Source organism: Serinus canaria, chromosome 4 (genome assembly GCF_022539315.1).
Source record: "Serinus canaria isolate serCan28SL12 chromosome 4, serCan2020, whole genome shotgun sequence".
In the NCBI taxonomy this organism is placed as follows: Eukaryota; Metazoa; Chordata; class Aves; order Passeriformes; family Fringillidae; genus Serinus; species Serinus canaria.
In genome coordinates this window covers 13,013,120-13,037,974 of record NC_066317.1, presented here as the reverse complement: position 1 = coordinate 13,037,974, position 24,855 = coordinate 13,013,120, and the positions used below count along the sequence as shown (strand labels likewise).

Below are 24,855 nucleotides of genomic sequence, written 5' to 3'. Positions count from 1 at the left end.
TTCCTGGCAGATCCAGTGGATGGTCTCAATGGCCTTTTTGTGGAACCCAGCAAATGTTAGTTCCTTATTTGGTCTTCTATGAACCCTTCCAGGTACTATAGACCTACATGATCATCACATTCTTCCTCATTCTTTTTGCAAGCTAAAGGATTCGTGTCAGTTTAGATTTGTTCCTTCTGGAGGTCTTCCCTTACAACTAAAAATTTTGGTTCCCTCCATACTTTTTCTAACTCTGCTGAGTGAGTCCCTTCTGAAATTTTCCACACTCAGCACATGTACAGAAATGGTAAAACTGCCTCACATTTCTTTTGTTTAAATTTCACAGAAAAAGCCAAAACATCTCTATGATTTGTTGAAGCTCTTGTTTTAAGGCTTGTGTTTGGAAATTCCTTTCTGAAATTTCCCTGTTGGAATTCATAATTTCTAAAAGGAAGAGACAAGACATCCTTATGGTAAGCAATACTTCAGCTGTTCTGCCATGCTTTTCACTACAACTGAAGAAGGAGCTCACAGACAATATCAACATAAATCTAACACTCAGTATTTACTTTAAAAAAACCCTGCCATATCAGGATTCTTATTAAAATATTTATAAAATTCTGCATAATATTAAAGTACTTTTTTTCTCTAGAAATTGCCCTATAGCACATGAAAACAATGATTCCTAATGAAAATTTATTAAAAATATTTTTTTACAAAAACACAATATCAACAGGATGTCAGTTTAACAGCAGTAATTAATTTTCATATAGGCCACCATGCAAAAAAAAATTAATACTAGGTACTCTTTTTCATTAATGCAATTAAATGTTATTTTTTTCTTTTGTTTAGAAAATGTCTGATGCATTTTGAAGCAGAGTTATACGATCTCCAAAGATGTCTAGAAACAATGACAGATCCCTAATCCTATTAAACATTTATAAGATACCAAATTTTCAAACTAAATTATTTCACAATCATGTTAAGCAATATTAAGCCTATATATAAGCTGTCAAGCAGAATAATAAAAATGCAGATTGGAAGTCTAGACTTTTATTCATATTGCAACACTTTATTTCTTCTGTTAGGGACTTAAATGGCTTTCAAGAAATATATACTAATCTATTAAATTAACTCAAATTTCATTTTTTCATCACACTTCAATGAAATAATTTTCAAGACTGTTGGGAAGTATCATTTCTCACTACCCATGAGTTTCCCTCCATCTGCTCTATGTGTCTTATTTCTCACTAAGAAATTGTTAACTAAGAAATTGTCTAAAGACACTACCTGAAATTCTGCCAACTTGCAAGAGAAATATGTTGGCAGGTTTCCATTAAAATTCTGAAGGCAATTAATGAAGAAATAAGTTACGAAGGTAATTAATGAAAAAATAAATTTTGTCAATGTTTAATCACTCTGTAAAAGTTCTAAGTGATTAAACCTCAAACATTTTCTAGTTTGAGAAAAATACTAAACTTCTCAGTAATTCACCATTAAGCAAGGAAAATTACAAAAAGTCCAGATATTTATTTAGTAGATTAAAGAAACATATGATAACCACAATTAAGACCTGATTCATTACTGATCAATAAATAGATTTTTATGGAGTCAATATGCTATTGGATAACAACCTGCATCTTTAAAGCACTTTAAATCCTGTTACTCTCTCTATTTACACATGTGTATATATATATATATATAAAATTATTTTACTTTTTACTTAGAATCTAAGTAAAAGTATTCAATGGTATGTATTGAACATATTTATATACTAGGTAATTCAGGTTAATTTGACAGAGAAAGAGGAAAAAGTTGCATGTATAACTACATTCCTTCTCCTTTGAACTTCAGAAAACTCATCCATAACTTACTCTAAATTTGTTATTTAAGCAAGGAGTTCAGAGCAGATATTGAAACTGTTTGCTTAATTTTCAATACAGACATGGCTGGCTATAAATGAAGCAGATCACAGATATGAGATGGAACTTGCTGATCCACACATCCACGTGGATGTGTGGATCAGCAAGGCTGTATTTTTAACTACTGTAATTCCCACAGATTACAATGCACAGTTCTGACTGAATTTGGAATATATTTTCTCTCTTTTATTTTTTTCCTTTTTTTTTTTTTTTTTTTTTTTTTTTTTTAAACTCAGGGAAGTATTTCCCTGTTATGGATCCTAGTACAATTTCACACAAAACCAAATCTTTTATGAAAACCAAATATCTGCATCCTAAATATGTTAAACATTTTACTACACCAGACATGGAGTTTATGATTAAAAATGTGAATTTCTAGGTACTTGCTTCTGAATTTTGATTGTCATTGCTCTTTATGTGACTACTATGACATGAAGTTTCTCCAACAGAAAGGTCATGTTGCCAGTTTCACAGCAACTCTATTCCGTAACTTTTGAGACTTTAAACATGAAACTTAATTTAAAGAAAAACTGTCCAAAATTATGTTAGGCTAATAAGTTTTACAATAAACTTGCTGAAACAGCATTTCTGTACCTAAAATTCAGCTGTTTTACCCTATGAGGATCACAATCTGCCAGACACACATTTGTATGAGATACAAATTCAAATACTCATTACCATTCCCCCAGCCTTACAATAGCTGCCACAGCTGTGTGTCATATCACAGGATTTCACAAATTAGAGTCCATTTTATGGTGAAACAATCTAGAGCAGTGTAACTGGAGTTTACTAATTTTTTCTTTAATATTATGGTCTCCTAGCATCTCTTTTTGAACAAAACTAATCAAATTCACCAAAAGCAACTCAAAGCACATGGAAAAGAAATAAACACAAAGCAGCAGAGGAAGACATGAAGAACAGTATACAGCTCTATACTAGTGACTGTATCTTGGTTAAAAATTAAAAAAAAAATTCCATTGAATTAAACCAATCTAATTTTCTTTTCAAAAAGGAAGCTGCAGCAGTGGATGGTGAAAGAAAAAGTGGCAAGGTGTTGCTTTACTTTTGAGAAAGACTTCTGAGACCGCCCCAGTCTCCCATGACATTCCTACAAGCAAACTAGAGAATGGAGATGAGATAGGGTTACAATAACGTGGCAGTAGCCAAGCTGGAAATCCATATTCCAAGAGCAATTATCAATAGTTCACTGTCAGACTGGGAGAACATGGTAATGGAGTCTGCCCTGCTCCTAATTCCAGTCAATAATCTCATTAATGGCCTGGCACAGAAGGTGCAGAAGTAAAATTCCAGATGACACGGAGAAGGCTACACTGCTGTTTGGAGGACAGCAAGAGGATTTCAGATGATCTTAAAATCCGTATGATACTAACAACAACAACAACAACAAAACACTCTGAAAACAATAAACAAGCTACAGTGGAAAAAGGGAAAAGACATGCAAAGGGCAAAATGCAACATGGGTTATAATCATGCTGTTTTAGATATAATGAGAAATATACTTATTGCAACAGGTTAGGTGCCAAACCAGAAGGAAAAAGTGCTTCTGACCAAGTGCAGGCAAATACTGCCAGGCTATCCAGGTTTGCTTTTTCTGTGGTATTAGCAAAACTAACCAGGATTGTTTGCACCAAAAATGTAAATTAAGAAATAACTGAGTTAATGGTCATGCCTATATAGTACTTTAAAAGTACCAAGTGGTACTCTCACAGAAATACATTCGGCATTCTTTAGTGCAGAATATTTAACTTAAAACACATAGTTAATAATTTAAAGTCACCAGTCCTGAGCTAATTAGTAAATAATGCCAGAGTGGTAGTGAGACACTAGTAAACTTCCAAAAGATTTTTAATTTGCATTGCTCAAATAACTGGATAGGAAGGACTAGGAAATTTAATTTTATGCCACATATCACCCCTTGAAATCAAAATTTGTGAAGTTCAAGCAAAGGTTATTCTACAGAGGAGCACTGGTTTTGTGCTTTGATCATCAATCCGAGGTTTTCCCAGGATATTGACACCGATTGGTTGTGACCACACATATGCTTCAGCTTTGTCTGCTGGAGCGATAGCAGCCAGCAAGAGCTCTTTCCAAAGCCAGCTCCTGTTAGTCCTCCCTGTCACACAGAGTGCTTCCAGCTAAGATTAACAATAATCTTAGGACAGCAGCATCAGTAACTGCATTCATTTTTTCCATGCCAGAAGCAAGAAGAAATAATTTCTTGTAATCAGCTCAATGGTTCAAAGTGTCACAATTTTTTCACCTGGAAGAGTAACAAACCCTTCTTTTTCCTTTGTGCCCCCTACTTGCTGGAGCTCCAAGGAGCACAATCAATGTGCTCCATTTTGTTCAGGCTCTTCCACGCAGGAGTCAACTAAACATATTCAAGCAATAGGAGGCCAAAATATTGCAATTCTGCATGTAAAACATGCATTCTGCATTTAGCCATGTATTTCAAAAACATTTGCAAGGTAGAGCACCAAGTATCAGGAAACTTGGTTTTTACAGCTGTAATGAAATATGGGGAATACAGGTATTTCCAGTGAAGATGGAAACATTCAAGCATTTTCCTTTCTAATTCTTTAAACATGTCCTATGGAAACCTCATTCTCATCCCCCTTCCTTGTTGCTCATCCAATCTCATTGACAGACTCCTGTAGTACTCTTAGTACTAACTCGGAAGTTTCACAGCAGCATCAAGTAATTCACAGCAATTCAGTCTCAGGAAGCTGTAAGCAACTGCAAGAGATCATCCTTTACAGCAGGAATGCCTCTAAAGGCAGTACCAGCTTGCACATATATGATTTCCACAAGTTACCTAAGCATTTCTGAAAACCTCTCCCTACACTGATTGCCAGGGAAACATTCATTGCTTTTATTTTTCTATTAGGAAAGTTACTTTGATTCTAACCAAAATCTCCCTGATATTTAAGACCATTAATTCCTATTCTATCCAGCAGCAGAGATTTTTTTCCTTTTTTTCTTACAGCAGTCTCCATGTAATAGATGGACACAAGCTCCTCCTCAATTTGCTCTGCTTTAAAAGAAAAATAAGCCTAGCTACTCACTCTTTCCCTGCATTTTCTTTTCAAGACCTTGCATTGTTATCATTGTTCCACTGTGGATTCTCTCCAACTAGCCTACAACTATGAGTGTATTCCAGCTCAGACCAAATTAAAGCTGGGCAAAAGTGAAGATTTTTGTCATACACTTTGAAAGTTACATTATTTCCTGTTGATGTATCTTCCATGAAATGTTACTCACTATTGTTATACCACAATACTGCTAATTCACATGCACTGGTGTACTAGAACCTAAAATCTTTTTTTTTGTTTTTCCCCTCAGTAGATTGTTCCTTGTGTTATAACTGTATGAAAACCTGCATGAAAATTACAATTATTACTTTTCCCTAATAAACTTTATCTAACACTTTTCTAAAATAATTTTTTGCTTCTGCAAGAAGCACTACCCATTTCACTACACTTCCAGTACCTCGCAATCTAACAGCAATGGAAATTGAGGCCCAACCTGCTATTATCAAGAAGAATTCTGCTCAAGTACATCTTTCAATTTTAATAATGAACTGCTGGTAGCTATTCTCCAAATACAGTGGATTCTTTTAGACAGAGTAATCCCAGCTCACTCATAAGACAATGTAAAAAACTAAGATCATCATCTGCTTCTTCTCTATTCATAAGGTCTGTTACCTTTTCTCACCAGAAATTGTGATTGCTTTGACATAATCTCCTCTGGATAAACATGTGTTTCATTTGCTTGTCTCCAAGCTATCTTCCTGGCACTTAAACACAGTCTGATTATTTGCCTAAGTATTTTTCTGTGAATTGTAGTTAAACTCACCTCATAATTTCTTGGCTCCTTTTTTTCCATATTAAATACTTGATTTGTCCACTACTGATATCTTTCTCCTTCTCCATTTCTCAAAAAAACCCAGAAAATACACTCTGAAATTCCATCTGCCAATCTTGCGGGTTACAAGGAAATTAGCCCATAATGATCAATTAAGTTTGAAAAAAATCCAGCGTGTTTGTAATTTCTAAACTCTTCTTTCCCAATTTCATTTAGACATTATATCTTTTTCTGAGTGGAAAAAATTCCCCTAGTCACTGATTGCCTCCGATTCTCACAGATGAAAGAAAGACATCCTTTTTTCAACACTGTCAGTTGATAAGTTTTGCATTCCAGTGATTTGAAAACCAACCCTTTCCTGAATTGTCTGCTCACCATAAACATGAGTGAATGATTTCGTGTCCCTTAGGTCTCTTGCTGGTTGCATGATATCCTTGAGCTAGACCGTGATTTTCTCCAAATTACGCTTTTCCAATCTTCCTTCCATTAAAAGAATCCAACTCTGATATTAATCTACCTTCTTGGATCTGATCTTTCCCACCACTGCCAGCACCTTTGTCTTTTTTGTTTTCCTCCCCAGTTCAAAATATTTCAGTCTCAGGGCTAAAAATGTTTACTATAGTTTTACAGAAGAATTCACTGAAATATTCTCACAAAAGTAAAACCAGGTGTCATTTCCCTTGCATCTTTTTCCAAACGGTGAGATGGCTCCCAGTCTTCTTCTTTCCATCCTACACTCCCAGCTGCAATAAAGGCAGAGGCAGTATAAAATACATTACCACCTTTCAGGAAATGTTTTACCTTGATGTCAGAAGTGTCACGCTGACTGTTGCGCCACGCTCTTGAAATAGACGAAAAAGTCCTGTCTGCATGATCAAACTTCCCACCTTGCAGATTTAGGAAAAGTGTTGTGAAGGGCTCCTAAACACATATTAAAAGATTAATTTAAAAAAATCAATGCATCTCTTCAGAAATTTCAGGGTAAAACAAGGAATTTATTACTCTTTTGGGTTCTGGTTGTGAATGATGCTATTTTTCTGGCAGACAAATTATTAATAGTAAAGGGTTAATTATATTATTTAAGAATGAGAAATACAAACTGATCCTTGTTTGTTCAATAAAATGCTTTTTAATCTTACTCCACACATACACATACTCAGATAAGGAAAAGCAAATAAAACCAAAAGAAAATACTCAAAGGCTGAAATAGAAACAACAGTTTGTGTCAGTTGTTTCACAAATTGCTCTCAACAACATGAACAAGCTCAGGTGCCTTAGATATTTACTAAACTAGCATGTAACAAAAATAATGTGCTTTATTTTGTTCAAGGTGATCTCTTAATCTAAAAGGTAGCATCCAATACTGAGAGCTTCAGGACTGTTATTATTTCATATATGATTTATGATTTAGAAAAATGTTTGGAAGATTTAAAAGCCTCCTCTTATTTAAAGAACACTTAAGCACATATTAGTGGATAATTGCTTGAAATTAGCTAGGCACTGTAAATTACTTCAAAGATTTATGTATGCTTGTACATTCTAACAAGCTTTAATTAATGATGTGCTGCTAATGCTTTCCCAAAGAAATTACTTCCTAGGAGATAAATCACCTTTCAATTTTATCGAAAAATGCATTGTTTAACCAATACATTATCAATATGTAGTAGCTCAAAGTTACTTCCATAAAAATTGTAGCAGATTTTAAAAAATTAATTATTTATATCACAGAACTTCATGATCATCAGAAATCTCAGTCATTAGGAGGGGAAAATTAAATATATTAATTAAAAACCACAAATGCTTGGTACTTGGTCCAGTCAGAAAATATGCAAGGAAGGGAAGTTAACCATGTTTACAGAAATACGTAACTAAAAAGCAATTTTTAAGGAGAAAAAGCTTTACTGATTTGAAAAGTCAGTACTAGAAAAACTGAAACTTTCCACTTGAACTTTGGAGTACATTTCTCCTATGCTACTGATTGCAATTACTAGAAAATTTCAATACTCTCATATACTCTTCAGTTTTAGTTTAGATTTCTGTTGCCTTAATTATCATTTAAAGGAAAAGAATCTTTTTAAGATATACTTACAATCCTTAACAACCATGTGAGTGCAAAACTTGCTGTTGAATAATGAGTGCCGTAGTGAAATTTCGGGACCTCATCGTCTTCCCATGACTCATATCTCTCAGCAAAGAACGCTGCTCTCTTTGGGTTCAAAGCTCCAATAGGCTGTGAGATGGGTAAAAATAAACTCATTAAGCAAATAAGATCAATATGAATACTATCACATCATACCCCCCTTGCTCCTTTTGGTAACCAATTATTGGCATGTGTGGAGAAGACTGGGTTTGGTGCTTTGCAAAAGTAGATGTTGGCTCCTGTAAGGACCTGAGGAGATCTGTGTACTTGGAACCAGGATTCCACGCACACACACATGGCTGCTTGGAAAAATCTCCTCTGCATTACTACAGGCTCCATTTACTGCTGATTCAAGTCACTGACTCCATCCAATTCACAGTGGAATATCTGGGACAAAGTGTTGTTTAACTTGGGTGCCTGTGGATATGTGTGCATGTTAGAAACACTATTAAGCAAATAGTAAGCAACACTGAGAAACATTTTCTCTGACATTTTTTTGGAGAAAAAAGTAGTGATTGATGGCGTGGCAGAATATTAACAGTGGACTTGGAATTTGATATTACTATTCTTGTTTCTATGCTTTCTATTTTCCACCTCAAGACAAATTTTACCTAATTCATATAATTTTAACTTTTGAAATAGACAAATGAAAGATCAGAATTTCTATATAAAACACTGATATAAAAGAAACAACATATGTCTTACTAAAAATTATTACTTTAACCAACACCATTATTCTTTGTTCAGTGCTTCCCTAAAAATTAAACACCCAGAGATTTATTTAAAAGTAGGAAACATAATATTTTGCTATCTATAGCTGTGCATTTCCTCAACAGACTTTTGTATAAATTATTTGAAAAAACATGAGTATAGGTTATACAAAACACTGAGAAACCCAAAAGCGAATTTAGCAATTCCACCTGTAAAATGCTGTAAGATTTCTAAAATATCTTTGGATATATACACAAAAGATGTATGCAATACAATTTCGTATACAGATTTAGCACACTGTTTGTATGTATTAATGTAAATTATATTCATCTGTATGGACAATGGGTGCATTCAAATACAAGCAAAGAATAAACATGAAACAGTATTTCCTTCTGTCTCTTATTCAAGATAAATATACTTAAGAATACACTACAAGCTGAGGAAAAACTTAAAAATCCTTTAACAAAAGTATCACTAACCTCCTCTTTAATTCAAGCAGAGTTAAAGTGAAAAATACTCTCTGCTATTGAGATTATGATTATTCAAATAATAATTCTTCTTTGCAGCTCATGTAAAATTTGGCATCTATTTTTTCTTCTAGGACATATTAGATCTCTGAATGACCTAAAATCTAATCTTACATTTTTTACTTAGAGCAGCTTTCACATTGCAGTAGGATAAAGAAAAACATCTTAGGTTAATTACTATTTTTGCAGCTCACTAATTTGAAAAATAACCCTTTAAAAGAAATTGTTCCTCTATAAAATGATTTTTATCTGATTTAGCAAATTTATTCCAAGGAAGTATGAAAATGACTCCAAGAAGTCTTTTTGTTACAAGAACCATTATGGAATCTCTATCTGTACTGATTTTCCCTAAAGGCTCAGATATGCCTGAGGGAGAAAAAGAAAAAAGAAGGTCATTTGTAGACAAATTATACAAATTAAAAATAGGTACAGTGTTGTGCTGTATGGTTCTGTAACATTTTATGTATTCTCTTTATCTGCCTCTATTATTAATCTCCAAATGAGTATAGCCCAAATCAATAGTTATAGAATTACATTCCTTGAATATAAAGCTAAACCAAATTAGAATTGATTCCATTCTCTTTTCAAAAAATAAAAAAAAAGTATCATGCAGAGATCTATATAGCCAGAATACACAGTATTGATTTTAGCTGTTATTGTTACAGTTGGTTTCTGAAGCCTGCAACAGGACAACTATCAAGACATGTCACATTTATTTGCAAGCAAATAAAAAAAGTCCCCAAATGAAAAAAGCTTAGGGGAAAAAAAAAAAGAACTGTGGAGCTGTGCACTGACAATGATACACTATCAGCTTACTCAGAGAAGTTACAGTGGGAATACACACATTGAATTATACATTACACGAATGTGCTGATTTATTGTGGTAATAACATCCACCTCATTAAAAGATTCTGCTTTGCTGCAGTTGGAGGGCTACATATTGTTTACTGCTATAAATTAATGGCAGTGCACAGAAGACTGTAGAGCCCTTCTAACAATAGATCTGTAATGACAGTGCTGTATATCACAGCTTCCCCAGCAGCTTCATAATAAAATGGAGACAATGTATTGGGCTAATACATTCTACCAGGCAGGCCCATATTTTTCTGACAACTGCTTCTAAGGATGAGGTGATTCTACTGTGTTACACTGCACTGGGCACAGTTAACTACAGACTAAAGAAGAAAAAAAAAATTAATTGAAATTTCTCAGTTATTTCATATCACAAAATTAACAGGGAATCATGATTACACACTGTATTCCCTCCCCTGTGGGTAAATGCCAAGGGGAAAAGAGGAACTCCAAACTAAGCTGTGCTAGATGTAGCTGTGAGACCACAAATTTACACTGCTCAACTCAGTTTCACTATAGCTTCTAAGGAAGAATGAGCTGAAAAGCTTCCGTGTCCTGAAATTCCAGATCATATTTTATTTGCAGCACCTCTTTTCCCAGAGGAAAATTAGATATTGGTTCACCAATAAAAAATGTTTATTTAGATGAAGAGGGGAAAATTAAAAGTAGAGAGAGAAAAATTCCAATGAGCAAAAAACAAAGGAGGAGATTATAGGAGTAAAAATGAAGAACGAAATCACTGATGGCTGCAAAGTTTTCAAATCATATTGAAAAATGAATTATGTGAAGGGCTTTCCAGTCAGTGTCCATTTAAGAAGATAATCCAAACTGGGGCAAGAATTGAGGTAGGGTAGTTTTTGGTTTCACTTTTCTCAAGGCATGATAACCTGGTTTTTGGCCCAAAGTGGTTGTAACAACATGTGCTACAGCTATGAAAGTTACAGCAATTCTTAACAAAACAAAACAAAAAAAAACAGCTAATTTGATTTTTTTTTCAAATACTCTCAAATATAGGAATACCTCAAAATAAATAATTTCACATTTTTACCAAGAACTGAATATAGTAAATCTCAGTCTTTGGACCAAGCTTGCTTGCTTCCTTTGAAACATAACTAAGAAAAATGGTTTGCTGAAAAATAGCAGAGAAAACACACTGACTCTTATCATCTACTCTGTCAAATATGTCCAGACAATTTTATTTGTTAGTTCTTAGACTTGCTCTGTGCCAGACATCGGAACACCGACCCATCTTGCCTCTGCTTCCAGAAGAGGCCCCATTGCACCCAACAGAAGAAAGCAGAATGTTCACTGCTCCTCTGCAGAAGGCAGAATTTCTCCTGGACTCTGCCACTCATGTTCAAGAATATATAAATCTTGGAAAATTGCTAATGAATTTAAATAAACAGATTGAAGTCTTCTAAAGAAAGAATTACAATATGACTACTTATAGTCCTACATTTAAGAAGGTAAGAGGTGCTTTTTACTCCTATCTAATGTGCTTTCATATTTTAAATAGTGTGACTCCAAATATTTCTCAACTTCATTATGAAAAAAGGAAAGGAACCAAAAAAAATTTTAAAAAGGGGAGGGGGAAGAAAAAGTGCTTTTCTTTGTGATTTCTTACACTGTTTTCTTACCCATATATAACCAGGTATTTGTGTTCCCGTGAATACAATTTTTTGTGTTACTGAATCATGTTTGGTAGCATCCTTGCCAAGTATGATGTTTGTTTCCCATAGATCTTATTTTCAAGATAACTATCTGGTTTTCATTACAGATATTTTTCATATTGGGCCTAAAAGACCAGTGGGACCTTTATGTCATCTCATCCAGCCTGAACTTGTGTGACAAGAGGTTAAATGCCTTTGCATTATATGATTTTTGAATCCAACTATTCATACTTGATTACAGGACAAGCTGTATTTGGCCAAGCTGCTTTCCAGAAAGGCATCTGACTCCTGAGTATGTGTGGACAATTGCTACTTTTCTTGGAAGCTTTTTCTTCTGATAACTCTTACCCTCATTCTAAAAAATTAATGTATTCCAGTTTGGTTATGAAATTACTGATGTGTTATCAAAGAGATCTTACTAAGCTTCTCCCTGACATTTCACAAAGTCTCTAGTTGCCCAGTATATTCTGAATTTAAAGATACTTACAGACTGTAACTAGACTTTTTAATAAGCATAACAAGTGGAGCTCTTCAGGTCTTCCATTTAAGGGCATTTCTTCCACCCTTAAGAGATTTCTCTGCTTGCCCACTTCTCAATGTACTCTAACATTCAGGAAACTGCAATGTGTTCAGTGTTTCACTGTTGGTTTTCTCCATAAATATGCCAGCTGCTGGAAACTCTGCTGCACTCAAACCTTGCTTAGTTATTTTGTGTGTCACCAACACAAAATTGACTGAACTAGCCAATACTTGCATTATTGTCAGTAGGACAGCCTGATCACTGACTAAAAATTCTTTTTCCTCAATAGAGATGCAAAGACAAGATGCAAAGGTTTAACTAAACCCAAACTTTATTCACTTAGGTCAGCTGGGAAATATCTGGGAATAAACTCATATAGTGTAGATCATTACTCTCTCATCTGTCATTTTTGGGTTTGAGAACAGCCAAAAAATGCTGTTCCCCCCTCTCAACCTAGTTTCACTCACTGCTAGGCCTCACCATTCTTCCTCTCAGACAACTGGCTATGATTTTCTTAAAAACAGGTCCCATCTTCTTAGGGGGCATCTTACCTTTAACACATATCTAACTCAAATTAATTAAAGAACCATATCCCAAAGAAAACAACAAACACAATTATCTGCTGAACTGTGTGCTGCCATCATTGATCAACCAAAGTATCCTTGAGCAGTAACATTTTAAAAATGGAAACCATTTATCAAGGAGAAAACCAGTCCTTACCAATTTATTCACAAAAACACTGTTTTCACAGCAGGTGTTCCCCAAAACCTACATCAAAGACTAGACCAGGAAGGGGATATACAAATTTAAATAAATCAAAATTTACCTGAAGCCAAAGGGATAGAACTTGACAGATTCTTTTTATTCTTCCTCAGTAAGCATTTCAGTGATACACAATAATTCTGAACTGATATGACATTTTTTTGTTATTAATTATGACTCATAATTTAATCACTTAAGAACATGAGCAGCTACTTGAATTTCATGTACTTTCTTAGTTAAATAAGGAATTCTCTAGTTAAATGCTTTAGTTCAATAAGGAATTCTCTGTTTGAACTTATATACACAATGTTAAAACTGCAATAATGATGAATATTAGTGAGTGTACTTTACTTATTTTGATATAAACACATCATCACATTCTTCTTTAAAAACTTTAAAATACTCCAGTTTCTATTCTCTTAACTGAGAATTCGATAAGGGCTGGAGCATAAGCAAAAAAAGGTCATGTGCATGCAAATTAAAAGTATTTGTACATATGGTTTATATTTCAGATGTTTTTAAGAGCACACATATTCCTTTGAGACAGCAGGAACAGTCAGGAAAAACTGATCTAAAGATGGTATAATATCTAGAATATCTGAACATGTCACTATAAATAATACTTAATGGTGCAAAAGACAGAAGATTCCCAAAGTTCACAGTTAAAAAATATGGGTCATAAGCTAATGTTAAGCATAAAAATGAAAAAGAAAAAACCCTATTATGCAATATTAGTGATGTTTTAGCAATAGGTCAGTGACAGGATATGCCTCAGGTCACCTCAAAACTTGGAGGAATTTGAATTTAAAAGAAAAATCTCCTTGTCTTCACATTATCAACAATAGTACCAAATGCTGTTACAACCACCTGCAGCAGATTGCAAAACAATGCACTGCTGAACTGCAAACTAATTAAGGACGCATTAATGAAGCACAGTAAGCTTTAATCACAATCAGCACAACTGAATGTGTCACACACTTTAAACCTGAGGTATTACACCTAACTACTGCAGGGAAGCCAAACTGAAGGCAGCTGTTATGTGTTCTACACTTCCAAGAGATCAGGGAGAAAGGAAACGGGATGTCCCTGGGAATCATGAGGGAAATCCAGCTGCCTGGAGGCAGTGAGGAGGGTATGGATTTACTTAGAAAATAACCCTGCCAGTTAAAAGATAACATTTGCATGCACTCTCAATGACTTAACCTGTCGAGTGAAAGAAAACCCTGCACTGTTATTCCCTTGCTTAAAAAACAAACAAACAAAACTTCCATGGATTTTGAGAAACAGGTTCCCTTGCTTAAAAAACAAACAAACAAAACTTCCATGGATTTTGAGAAACAGGATTAAGTGAGAAGTCACATGAACTTGAGTCATAGCAGGAGATGAAAACATTCTCTGTTTGCCTTTCTTTTACAGACCATGTTCCCAGCCAACACATCATACAAGCCACAGAAAACAGCTGCCATTGTACCTAACATCAGATCTACATAAGACAATCAGAACTAGAAACATAATCCTTTTTGTTTGTACTAAGAGCACAGGACCTCAAGCCAAAGGCTTACACAAACTCAAATTTGCTGCAGATTCCTCTCAGGCTACACAAAATAAACATTATTCTGCATCACATGTAAGCACCAAGCCTGAGAAAAGGAGGAGTAGAAGGCTAGAAAGGGTTACTGGGGAATGTATAAGGAGCTTTTTATTGTAATCTGTACTGTTTCATAAAACCATTCCAATCAGATGATATCAATCCAGAATACAAACAGTCAGCAAAGAGCCCATCAATGTATCTTGTTTCACACATGCACTGCTTCACTCCTAAGGTGAATTCATCCATCATCTTATTCCTCGTTTTATAAGATCTCCTGATTAGTCAGCCATCATCTTCAATACCATCAACAGATGAGCATTGCCAGAAAGTTTTATCAGCTCCCTTTTCACACTCTTTTCCAGATTAGCATCTATGCTGAACAGTACAAAGTACAAAACAAATTTTTGGAATGTCAGTGACCACCCCACTTTGGAAATGAACCTTGTGTTTATGTGTAATGATGATATTAGTTATGTAATTAGTTATGTGTAATTTAGATATTATATGTAAATTATTTTAATTAATCTTGTTAAACTATTCACCTCAAACTTTTAGGATCATACCATCTTTTCTTAATTTTTTTGGTATTGATTTCCCTCATTTGATCTACATTTTTATCTGTTGATGTCTGACTTTTCGAAAGAAGAGTTGATGTGTACATCAAAGTCCACAGCCTGAGAACTACCTAAAACTCCTTTTTAAGCAGAGATTATATTTATTTTACCATGATCTCGTTTACTGACAACTATTTTTAAGCCTGGATTGTTGTTTGACCCCAAGAGGCCTCCTGCTCCTAGGAGTTTGACAACTCAGCTTTAGACAGCTCCAGTTAGGTAAGAAAAATCCCAGATTCATTTCCCATAGGAGTGCAATTTTTAACTTGGCCACCATTGTGCTTGTTCAGAAATCTGAGTTACACAGGTGTGTGCTGTAGCACCCACAATCTGCTGAGTTCAAATGTATGAATATAAAAAGGAAGAGAGACTGTATCAAGAGAATAACTTTCACTTTGCATAAGGAAGACAAAAAACACATTTAGAATGTCTATGGCCCAAGACACGTGTGTGAAATTACTTTATTTTGATTTCTACTAGATTTTATGACCAGACATGTGCCCCATGGTTTCTTGTGACTATATAAAAGGTCATGAACCTCCTGTAGTTCATTTCCAATTGGAAGACAACATATGTCCTGGGCACCTAAAACAGAAACAAGAGCAAGATGGACAATACCAGCAGATACAAAATCATATTATCATTTTGAACATCCACGGGTAATTTTGAGCTTCAATTTTTCCTATCTTTGGGAAATTCTACATTCCAAACAATACTCCTCCTTGAGGCAAAGCAAGATTAAAATTATTAGGCTTATTACTAAAGTCATTCTTTTTGATCCTGTAAACTTGGCTTTTGCCCAAATACCTAAATATTTTTTTTTTTTAATTAAAATATTGCTTGAAGATAAACTAAGTGACCCTAGAAACTGATATATGCATCTGAAGTACAAATAATATCCTTCCTGCAACTTCAGAAAACAAGCCTATGGTAGGAAGAGAGGAGAGCATGGAAGAAAAAGAAAGAATGGAAATGAGAAGCATCCTATTATCCACTTGTAATATTCTTTGGAGGTGGTGGTATGATACTGGAGACACAGAGAATAACCAACAAGACAAAAAAAAAACCCTCAAAGGTGATGCTATAAAAGGATGGTTATGACACTGTCACTGAGCAACACAAAGTACCAAAATATGTTTTAAAAAATGTATCTGCACTGAGAGTAGGATTTCAAAAAGGATATTTTGATAAATCATCTCATTTGGGTCAAGTTCCAGGCTCAGCAGGTCTCCACAGGAGTTGTGGAGAAACAGACCACTGTGGAAATCACATGTTTGTTAGAAATAAAGTCCTGAGATAGATGCTGCATGAAGCTCAAATCAACATATCAACTAAATTGTGGGAATCCTTAAAATTAGAGGATTTTGGGAAAGCTGCAAAAGGCAGGCCTCAGAGACAGCAGAACTGTGGTTGGAGCTAAGCAATAGTCATAAGGTTTGTCAGCAGAAAAATGATAGAATAAGTAGAGAAGTAAGGACAAATAGAACAATGGCCTGTGTATTAACTCTTGACCAGAAGAACTCCCAAAGCTACAGCAAAGTATATCTAGCCAGATGTAAGGAAGTTCTAAGCTTAAAAATGGAGCTCTGGGCATTGTATCTTAAGGCTTACAAGCAGGCAGTGTATTCAAAATAAGCAAGCATTGTTTTAACCAGAGTTATGTGAGCCTATAGTGGCTGGATAGAATTACTGTCAATATGCTTTTGCTTTCTGTGATTGGTCAAAAAACTTTTAAAGTAATTTATAACATTAAGTTCTTTGTCTGCTACCGAGGATGTCAGCTACTGGCATCTTCCCATTGTCATAACCATGTAACGAGACTGATGCTAGAAAATAAACAGCTTGAGATGCGTTCCACATCAGTCCCATCCCATTTGTGATTTGCACATAGACCCCTGGCTGGCAATATCAATCTCTGTCCTTAAAGGGAAACAAGAAATTGACACTAAAATCCAGACAGCTGAGTGCCTCTAAGGACCATGTCTAAGTCGGCCTTGACAACCCAACTTAATTTTAACAAATCCTTCTTGCTCGCAGCTGTCCCTGCGGTTTTCCCCCGAAACAGTCTCGGGGTGCCCCTGTCCGTGGTGCTGAACCCCAGGCGCCGAGGCTGGCGGGGACAAGGCTCGCTCTGGGAGGGCCCCTGACCGTGGTGCTGCAGACACGGGCTGGGGACAGAGGGAAATAGGGACCGAGGGCTGTGGCACATCAGCCACAGACCCATGGGACCCTTTGCAGCTTTGTCTCCCAGTTTTGGCAAGTGTGCTTCCGGAAATGATACAACACAGTGGCTCAGCTGTCAGAAAGGATAATCGACCCATTTTATCACTCATCCATGACGGCATCTGTCTGAGTGTCACTGGCATTCCAGAGTTTCAAAAAATCACTTTTCCCCATTTACAACTGGGAAAAAATGATCTTATTAAGTCAAAACTTTCAAGGGAATTTAACAGACTAGTCAACACTTTAGCTAGTACTGTTTTTAATTATAAAACAGATTATCCAATCTGAACAAAGAAATCCCATAATAGTCCTAAAGTTCTAGCACTGTCATGGGATGTGAACTTAATAATCTTGCACAGATTCCTTCCAAGACAGTCTTTGCAACACTCTTCCCACCTTCCCTTTTCAGGTCTCTGTGTATGCAAAGAAACCAGATCAGGAAAAGAGGGTCTTCGTTCTCCTAGCTAGATTTTGCTCTTTTATGGTTTCCTAAATGGAACCAAAACAAGAAAGGTTCTGCTCTTAGTACTTCCTGTTTGTATGCTTCCCTTCTCCTAAGAGTTTCTCCCAACGTGGTTACGTCAAATGTTTAGGTCTCTCAACCTACATTTTAGAGAGGATGAAGTGCTCCTCTCCTCCAAGAAGCAGCTAGTGTTTCACAAAAAAAAAAAAAAAAAAAAAACCATGAAAACTTGTTATCTAAAAATGGAGAGGATGTGAGAAATATACTTTATCCCCAAAATACTAAAACCCATGCTGGACTTATAAATGAATAATGAAATATGTATCTCCTTTTCAGATATCACTGATATCCCAGGTATCATTCAAGCTGCCATTAATGCCTCTAACACTGTTTCTTGAGATATCCAAAATTCTAGAAAATTTAATGGGCCTTCTTGTAAGTACCATGGATTCTAATACAAAGTTTGAAATATTTTACTTCCTGTGATGTCCTGCTTTAAGTAGGGATTCATGTGAATCACCCTGAAAGGAAGAATATTTGTACCTTCCTTCTGAGGATATCCTGTCTGACTTTGGAATACTTTTTAACTAAGTGGTACCTTTTGTCACAGATACAGATGACAAATTTTCTACCTGAAATACCAGTGACAAGACAGCCAAGACAGGTACTGAGCCCAGCAGTGCCATGCCTCAAAAGTTTTAGTGCCTAAATTCCAGATGTAATTGCCTATCAAAATAAGTCACTACTGTTACACCCACTCTTGTTATTTCTCACAATGTTCTTCTCATCCTCCCCTAATGTCAACTTTTGAACATGCTTTTTACATAGAAGGACACTGAGTCCTGGTGAGTTCATCAGTTTTTACTGCACTCCTTTTGTGTGAATTCAGCATGAGCAGAATAAATGTAATTTACATTTCCTACATGAAACCACTTGATTCACAGAATATCTGTACAAGATTCAGTGCCTCTCTAGACAAAAAGATTTCTTTTAAAAATTTGCAAAACTCTAATAGGTTCACATCAAACCATTTTTTAGTTTCTATCTCTTTGCCAAGAGGTAAATAACTAAGCAAATTTCATGCCCATCCCAAATCTGCTTCTGTGTAAGGGAAAATATGAAGCACAAGTTTTATAAGAAGTGCTTTTGTGCTCCTGAAATGGGCACCCTGCAACAGAATTCATGTTGGCATGAAGAACACCCAACAGCAAAGCTGACATCAAAACAACAAAACTACTTTAATTTTTCATAGAAAAAAAAAATCTATTACTTCTCTTCCATCAAGGTGTGTTTTATATTAGTGGCTCCCACATACCAATTAAACACCTCACTTCACTGAGGTGAGAGCTATTTGTTGCTTTTGTACCCTTGACTGGAAAATAAGTCATTACATGCATAACAGCCTCTATAAAATTGATGATGATTTAGCAAATACTGCATGGAATAGATAAAAATATGAATAAAAATATTATTATGTACACATGTAGCTATGCTGCAGAGAAAAGAAGATTTAAGAGCACCATAAATTTCTTCTTCCAGTAGCGTCAGGTTATGCTCTTACACAAATGTTGTGCCTTATGAAAGGAAAATTATCAACAGCTCCTTGAGTACAGCAAGATTTTGTAACAAACTTTTGAGAGTATAAAATCATGCTTCCATATCTCAGTATTTGCCATGCATTTTTACTTCTACTTTCTTTCCTTATCCAAGTTCAGAAATACAATGCAATTTATTGCTTCCACTGAATAAGGAAAAGAATGTGCTTATGAATAACATAAGTAATGCAGAAAGGCCATACGTTCAGGTGGGAAACTGTGCCTGCTGCATAAATAAAATATATACTGCTATAAATATAATATGTAATACTCATTCCAAACCATAGTCACCTCTTAAGGAATGAACACTTGAGTCAAAGCAGGGTAACAGACTAGCAGTGAGCTCCTGGCATTTGTCAGGAGTGTTCGTCAGGCTGACAGCAATATTAACCACAATCCATTCCAGTTGCTTTGGTTTATCATTGTGTGACTGATGTTCAAAACAGTGTCAGAAGAATCTGCTTAAATAAAGTGTTGGTTTAACCTACACTCTGCAGTCATTTAAATCTGTACTTACTGTGGACTCCTATCTGACACATTAAAAAAAACTATTACTTAGATTTGACACAATTTGCAATTTCTAAATAATTTTTAAAAAGTAAATTCTTCATTGTCTTAGGCAGCAAAAGAAAAAAAAAAGAAAATATATTGACCTGACTTCCTTTCTGCCAGATCAAAATCAAAGTTTTCCTATTCTTTACACAGTCAGAGCACCAAACTGTGATCAGTTTCTGGGCATGCATAAGGAAAGGAAATAAATGACTGTTTAAACCATGTAGACATTTAAGTGAAATATCTTTAAATATTTTAAAAACATTCAGCAGCACAAAAGCATAGAGATGCTATGCTATGCTATGCTACATAATTAGTACATATTTGGAACCATTACCCCCAAGATAAAAGTGCTACAAAGAAAATACCATATTATACATAACATCCACAAATTTTCATAGTAGAATATTAGCAAGGTCATCCAGATACTTGTCACAAATTCATCATCTGACATGAAGTTTAACATTTAAGCTACATGGAGTTGATACTGCTAGAACAGCCAAAACAGTAACCAAAACTTGAACTGCTTTATTTGAAACAGGTATGGCATAAAGACTCATGGGGTGTGTGTGTGTGTGTGTGTGTGTGTGTACATACACATATTCATGTGTATGTGTATATATATATATATATATATATATATATACATACCTATATAAATAAATATATATATATATATATATGCAATAATTATCTGCTGTTTAAAAGCTCTCAGTTTTCCTGCAAATGCTTGAGAAGGTTGAATGTAGATAGAGATGAAATCTGAGTAATGTCCTCCCTCAGCACCAGCATGGAAAGATTCCCTCAGAACTGAAAGCACACTTAGCAATCCTTCTCAAAGACTACTTTCATGAACTACTTTCAGAGAAATCCATATAACCAGTCAATGTTAATAAAAAAACCACATATAAATAGAGCAGGTTTGCTATCCAATCTCTCAAATGGAGGTAAGTGCCATACCTAACTTAAAATGAGGAAAATATGTCCTCTTTCAGGAGGAAGAAAGACCAGGACTACAGTGCCGATTGAAGTGACTCTTTACAAATGACAATACAATTAAAACAGACCCCTCCTAAGTACAGCACTCGGAGAATTCCTTGTCTTCAACTATTTCAGCAATGACATGATCTATGCAGAAGCATCACTTTAACAAAAGTTAATGGAAAATGAGATAGCAAAAATCATGTCATCACCAATGAATTTATTAATGATTAGCACCCTTAACTTATGTACTAACTCAAGCTACACAGGGCTGACGTTACTGTTCAGTTTTCAATGGTAATTTAAGTGCAATTTAAAGAATATTCTAGCTTGGTGATAGATATTTTTGGCTGTAAACTACCTTAGATACTTTCTGGCCAGGGGATTATTAAATAGCATTTATTGAATTCCACAAACAAAAAAATTATTTTCAAATAAATAAATGATTACCTTTTAAAGATTTTTTAAAATATAAAATATAAAATATTTGCAGGTTTACCCATGAATGTGGATCTGTGTCAGCCAGGCATTCTAAGAAACCTTAGAGTTAATGACTTATTCACATTAAGTGACACTATTAGGAAAAGTTACAGCAATAGTACCTCAGAATCTCTGCTTTGGCTTTAAATGTGCACATATACACATTCAAAAGGCATGGTACAGTCTTCAAATACATATATATATACATAGATATAGATATAGATATAGATATAGATATAGATTAGATATACATATACATATACATATACACATATACATGTATTTATTTGTCTAAATATTTCCTGACTATACAGTACTTTTTTAAGGTTAAAAAACTAAATCAGTAATAAAACCTTTTCACAGACCTGTGTTTAGTTTAATCAATTGCAAACAGAAAGCAAAAACTTTTAAAGCTGCCATATTTCCATTAGGATTTTTAGTAGTAAATTACTAATTTATTTAAGACTTTGAGGAAAAGAAAAAAGCGATAATAAAATACTCTCCTTACCTTTTCTACTAATTAGCTATATTGCTCCACCTGCCAATCATTTCCCATAAAAGCTACCTTTTAGAAAAAGATCCTGCTTGCTGATCAGTGCACCCAGTCCTTGTAGGGAAATGAGAGATACTTCTACTTTGTAAAATGAAATAGTTCCTTCTGGGAAAGCATTGCAAGAGAATAATCACACTCTATAAACAGGCTGTATATTGAATCTGCAAATGGTGGGGGGACTGTTGCAAAAACTCAGAAGGCTACTCTGCCAGAAAGGAATTGTTTGGAAAAGTTGTTCAAACCTGCCAATGTCTTTCTGACAAAGGACAGCTGCATTATTCCAGCATAACTGAAGGTGTACACAGAGGAAGTGATAAAATGGAGTTTCTACTCATTGGAATATGGGCAGTGATTTAAAAGTACCTAAAATATAATGGTATAACAGGGTTTGCTACTAAAAAAAAATACAATCTTAATCATTAAAAAACAAACAGAAAAAGGCTAATTTTCAATCTTTAACAGCCTCAGCATTTCTGACTTCATTAAAATTTGAAATTAAATGTAATATCTTTGTTCCAACTAGGAGCACCTTCCAACAACAATTATTGGGTTCATACAATCAGAGGCAATAAGAACACATTAATAATTCATTTTTACACAATCTGATTCTTATTATCAGTACATACATGAAGAAATGAAACACTGTTAATGGTCGTGCAGGAAACATTAATACTAAACATAGTACTAAACACAGAAAATGTTTACAAGACTACAAACTACTATGATAAAAATATAAAGGTTTATTTGATGACAAATACCTTTGACAAATCCCTGAAGTTGCTAGGAAGTGTAAGGTCCAACTCCTCTGACTCATAGTTGGTGATAACCCAAGGGAAGACAGGGTACTGATTCAAATCATTGTAAGTTCGACCTGACAACGACAAAAAACCCCCACTGTGAATAAAGGGTTATATTTAACTAAAATATCAATCTCTACAGATACAACAATATAACTTTATGAGCTGTTTGAAAGAACAGCAGTTTATTTCAGATCTGTTATCATTTCAATATTCTACTTTGCTTTATTGAAAGGATAATGGAAAAGTTGACAATATGTTAGTATTTAATCTAAAACATTTCAGCCCATTTCCCTTTAATTGCAAACTCTTTTGCATACAGTAAGATTGATGGGTAAATTCATTCATTTCCTCCGCATTTCTCCTTTCCTTGCTTACATCATCTCGTCTTCCATTTCCTTAAGGTGAAACACTTCCAAAAACGGAGGGTCAATGACTTTTGTTGATACTAAAAATTAAAGCATTCTTTTTACATAATGTCTTAAATACAATATGTGAAAGAAGAATGAAGTAGCTCAGGAATTCAGACTGTAGGATTTTTCAATTAATAACTGTTTCATCTAGAGAATTCACTTTGAGGGGAATTCATCCTTGCCCTTGTCCATCTATGGATATGCCAACATTTACCAAGACAGAAAATTCGGTCTGAATACAGGTTCATGCTTACATCTTCATGTATCTAAGATGGAAATAATGAGCTTCTTCCAGTAAAACCAAAATATTCAATTAGAATAAACATATATCATGCACACATACATACCCCAAAGCCTGGTTTCTAAATTTAAAATGCAGTTTTTACATGGATCCTGTCTCTTTTTATTATATTGTTGCAGAGGTTTATTCATTCATATATTCTTCAATCAGCATGTTCTTGAGATTTTGTTCAGCCTGGTCTTAAAAGTCTCGAAAGACAGGTTTTAACCTCTTCCCCAGGAATATTACTTTACAATCCAACCTGTAAGGTTGTGCTAAAACATTTTCTAAACCTCCACCACTGTTTTTCTTCTTCCAGTTTTCTTACACCACTCAGTATTTTTCCATTTTGATTTGCAGAATTTTTAAATGGTATAGTCAGTCTTGCCCTAATCATTGGCTTTATTGCACATTACCTGTTATTGAGGATTAAGGCTACTTACATGACACTGGGGTAACTATCTTTCTTTTAACTCCCTATCAAGGGCAACTCAACTTTTCCTCTTTCCATAACGCTATCTTTTTGCTTCTTCTAACCTCAAACACCAAGCAGATAAGAATTCCATTTATTATTTCAATAATATAATAGTAAAGCTGAAAAGGGTCATTCATTAGAGCCATAGAAAACAGTGTCCTGATGTGCCTCATTCAGCTTGAGCAGTAACAAGGCAAGCAGATCGACCCCTACTTATAAAAATCAGTCAGCATCCTGACAACTCTGACTTGATGACTGATTACAGAAAGCACCAAAAGTGACCACTTGTATAAAATGCAATTAGTGCAAGCACAGCCATTTGTTGTATCAATCGTGTTAGCAAGAGCCAAGCCTGAAAGGGAATTAACAGACCTTTCACCACAGAAAACAGCTGAAAACTGAGAAATTTTCTAAGTTGCTCAGAGGACAGAATAAGTTGGAAAATAAAAGGGATGTCATGAGATCCAACAGTCAGCCTCCACTTAATAAACTGAATCCCAACTGGTTAGAAGCTGATGGAGCAAGATGGGTTAAATAAAATATAGCTCAGTGTTTACAGATTGAGTGGTTAGGACAAAAATAAATGCATATAAATTAGGCTTGGGTTTGGATTAATGGTGTCCTAGAACAGCAGCACTGGCAAACCAAGCACTGCACCTTTTCTTGAGATCAACCATGCATCCTGAAAGAGTGGTATTTATTGACTCCAGGAGTATCCTGCTCCCTGGCTGAGATTTCTCAGAAATCTCAGCATCAGTGATATTTAGGGAGAAAATTTGTTGCATCTATGATATTTAGGGAGGATAGTACTTATGAAAATTAAAACTTAGAATACTGAAGATAAAGAAGATCCTATTTCTGAGGCTTTGC

The 24,855-nt window shown here is 34.9% G+C and overlaps 1 protein-coding gene across 4 annotated transcripts in view; it reads right to left on the bottom strand.

Annotated features, from left to right (window-relative positions):
• Nucleotides 1-24,855, bottom strand: part of LRBA (LPS responsive beige-like anchor protein) — a 367,787-nt gene that overhangs the window by 93,567 nt on the left and 249,365 nt on the right. For all 4 annotated transcript variants that reach the window (XM_030238944.2, XM_030238946.2, XM_030238947.2 and 1 more), the window contains 3 exons: nt 22,779-22,891; nt 7,876-8,016; nt 6,588-6,707 (listed from right to left, as the gene is read on the bottom strand). In XM_030238944.2, the coding sequence (XP_030094804.2) occupies nt 6,588-6,707; nt 7,876-8,016; nt 22,779-22,891 (374 nt within the window). The remainder of the gene's footprint in view (nt 1-6,587; nt 6,708-7,875; nt 8,017-22,778; nt 22,892-24,855) is intronic.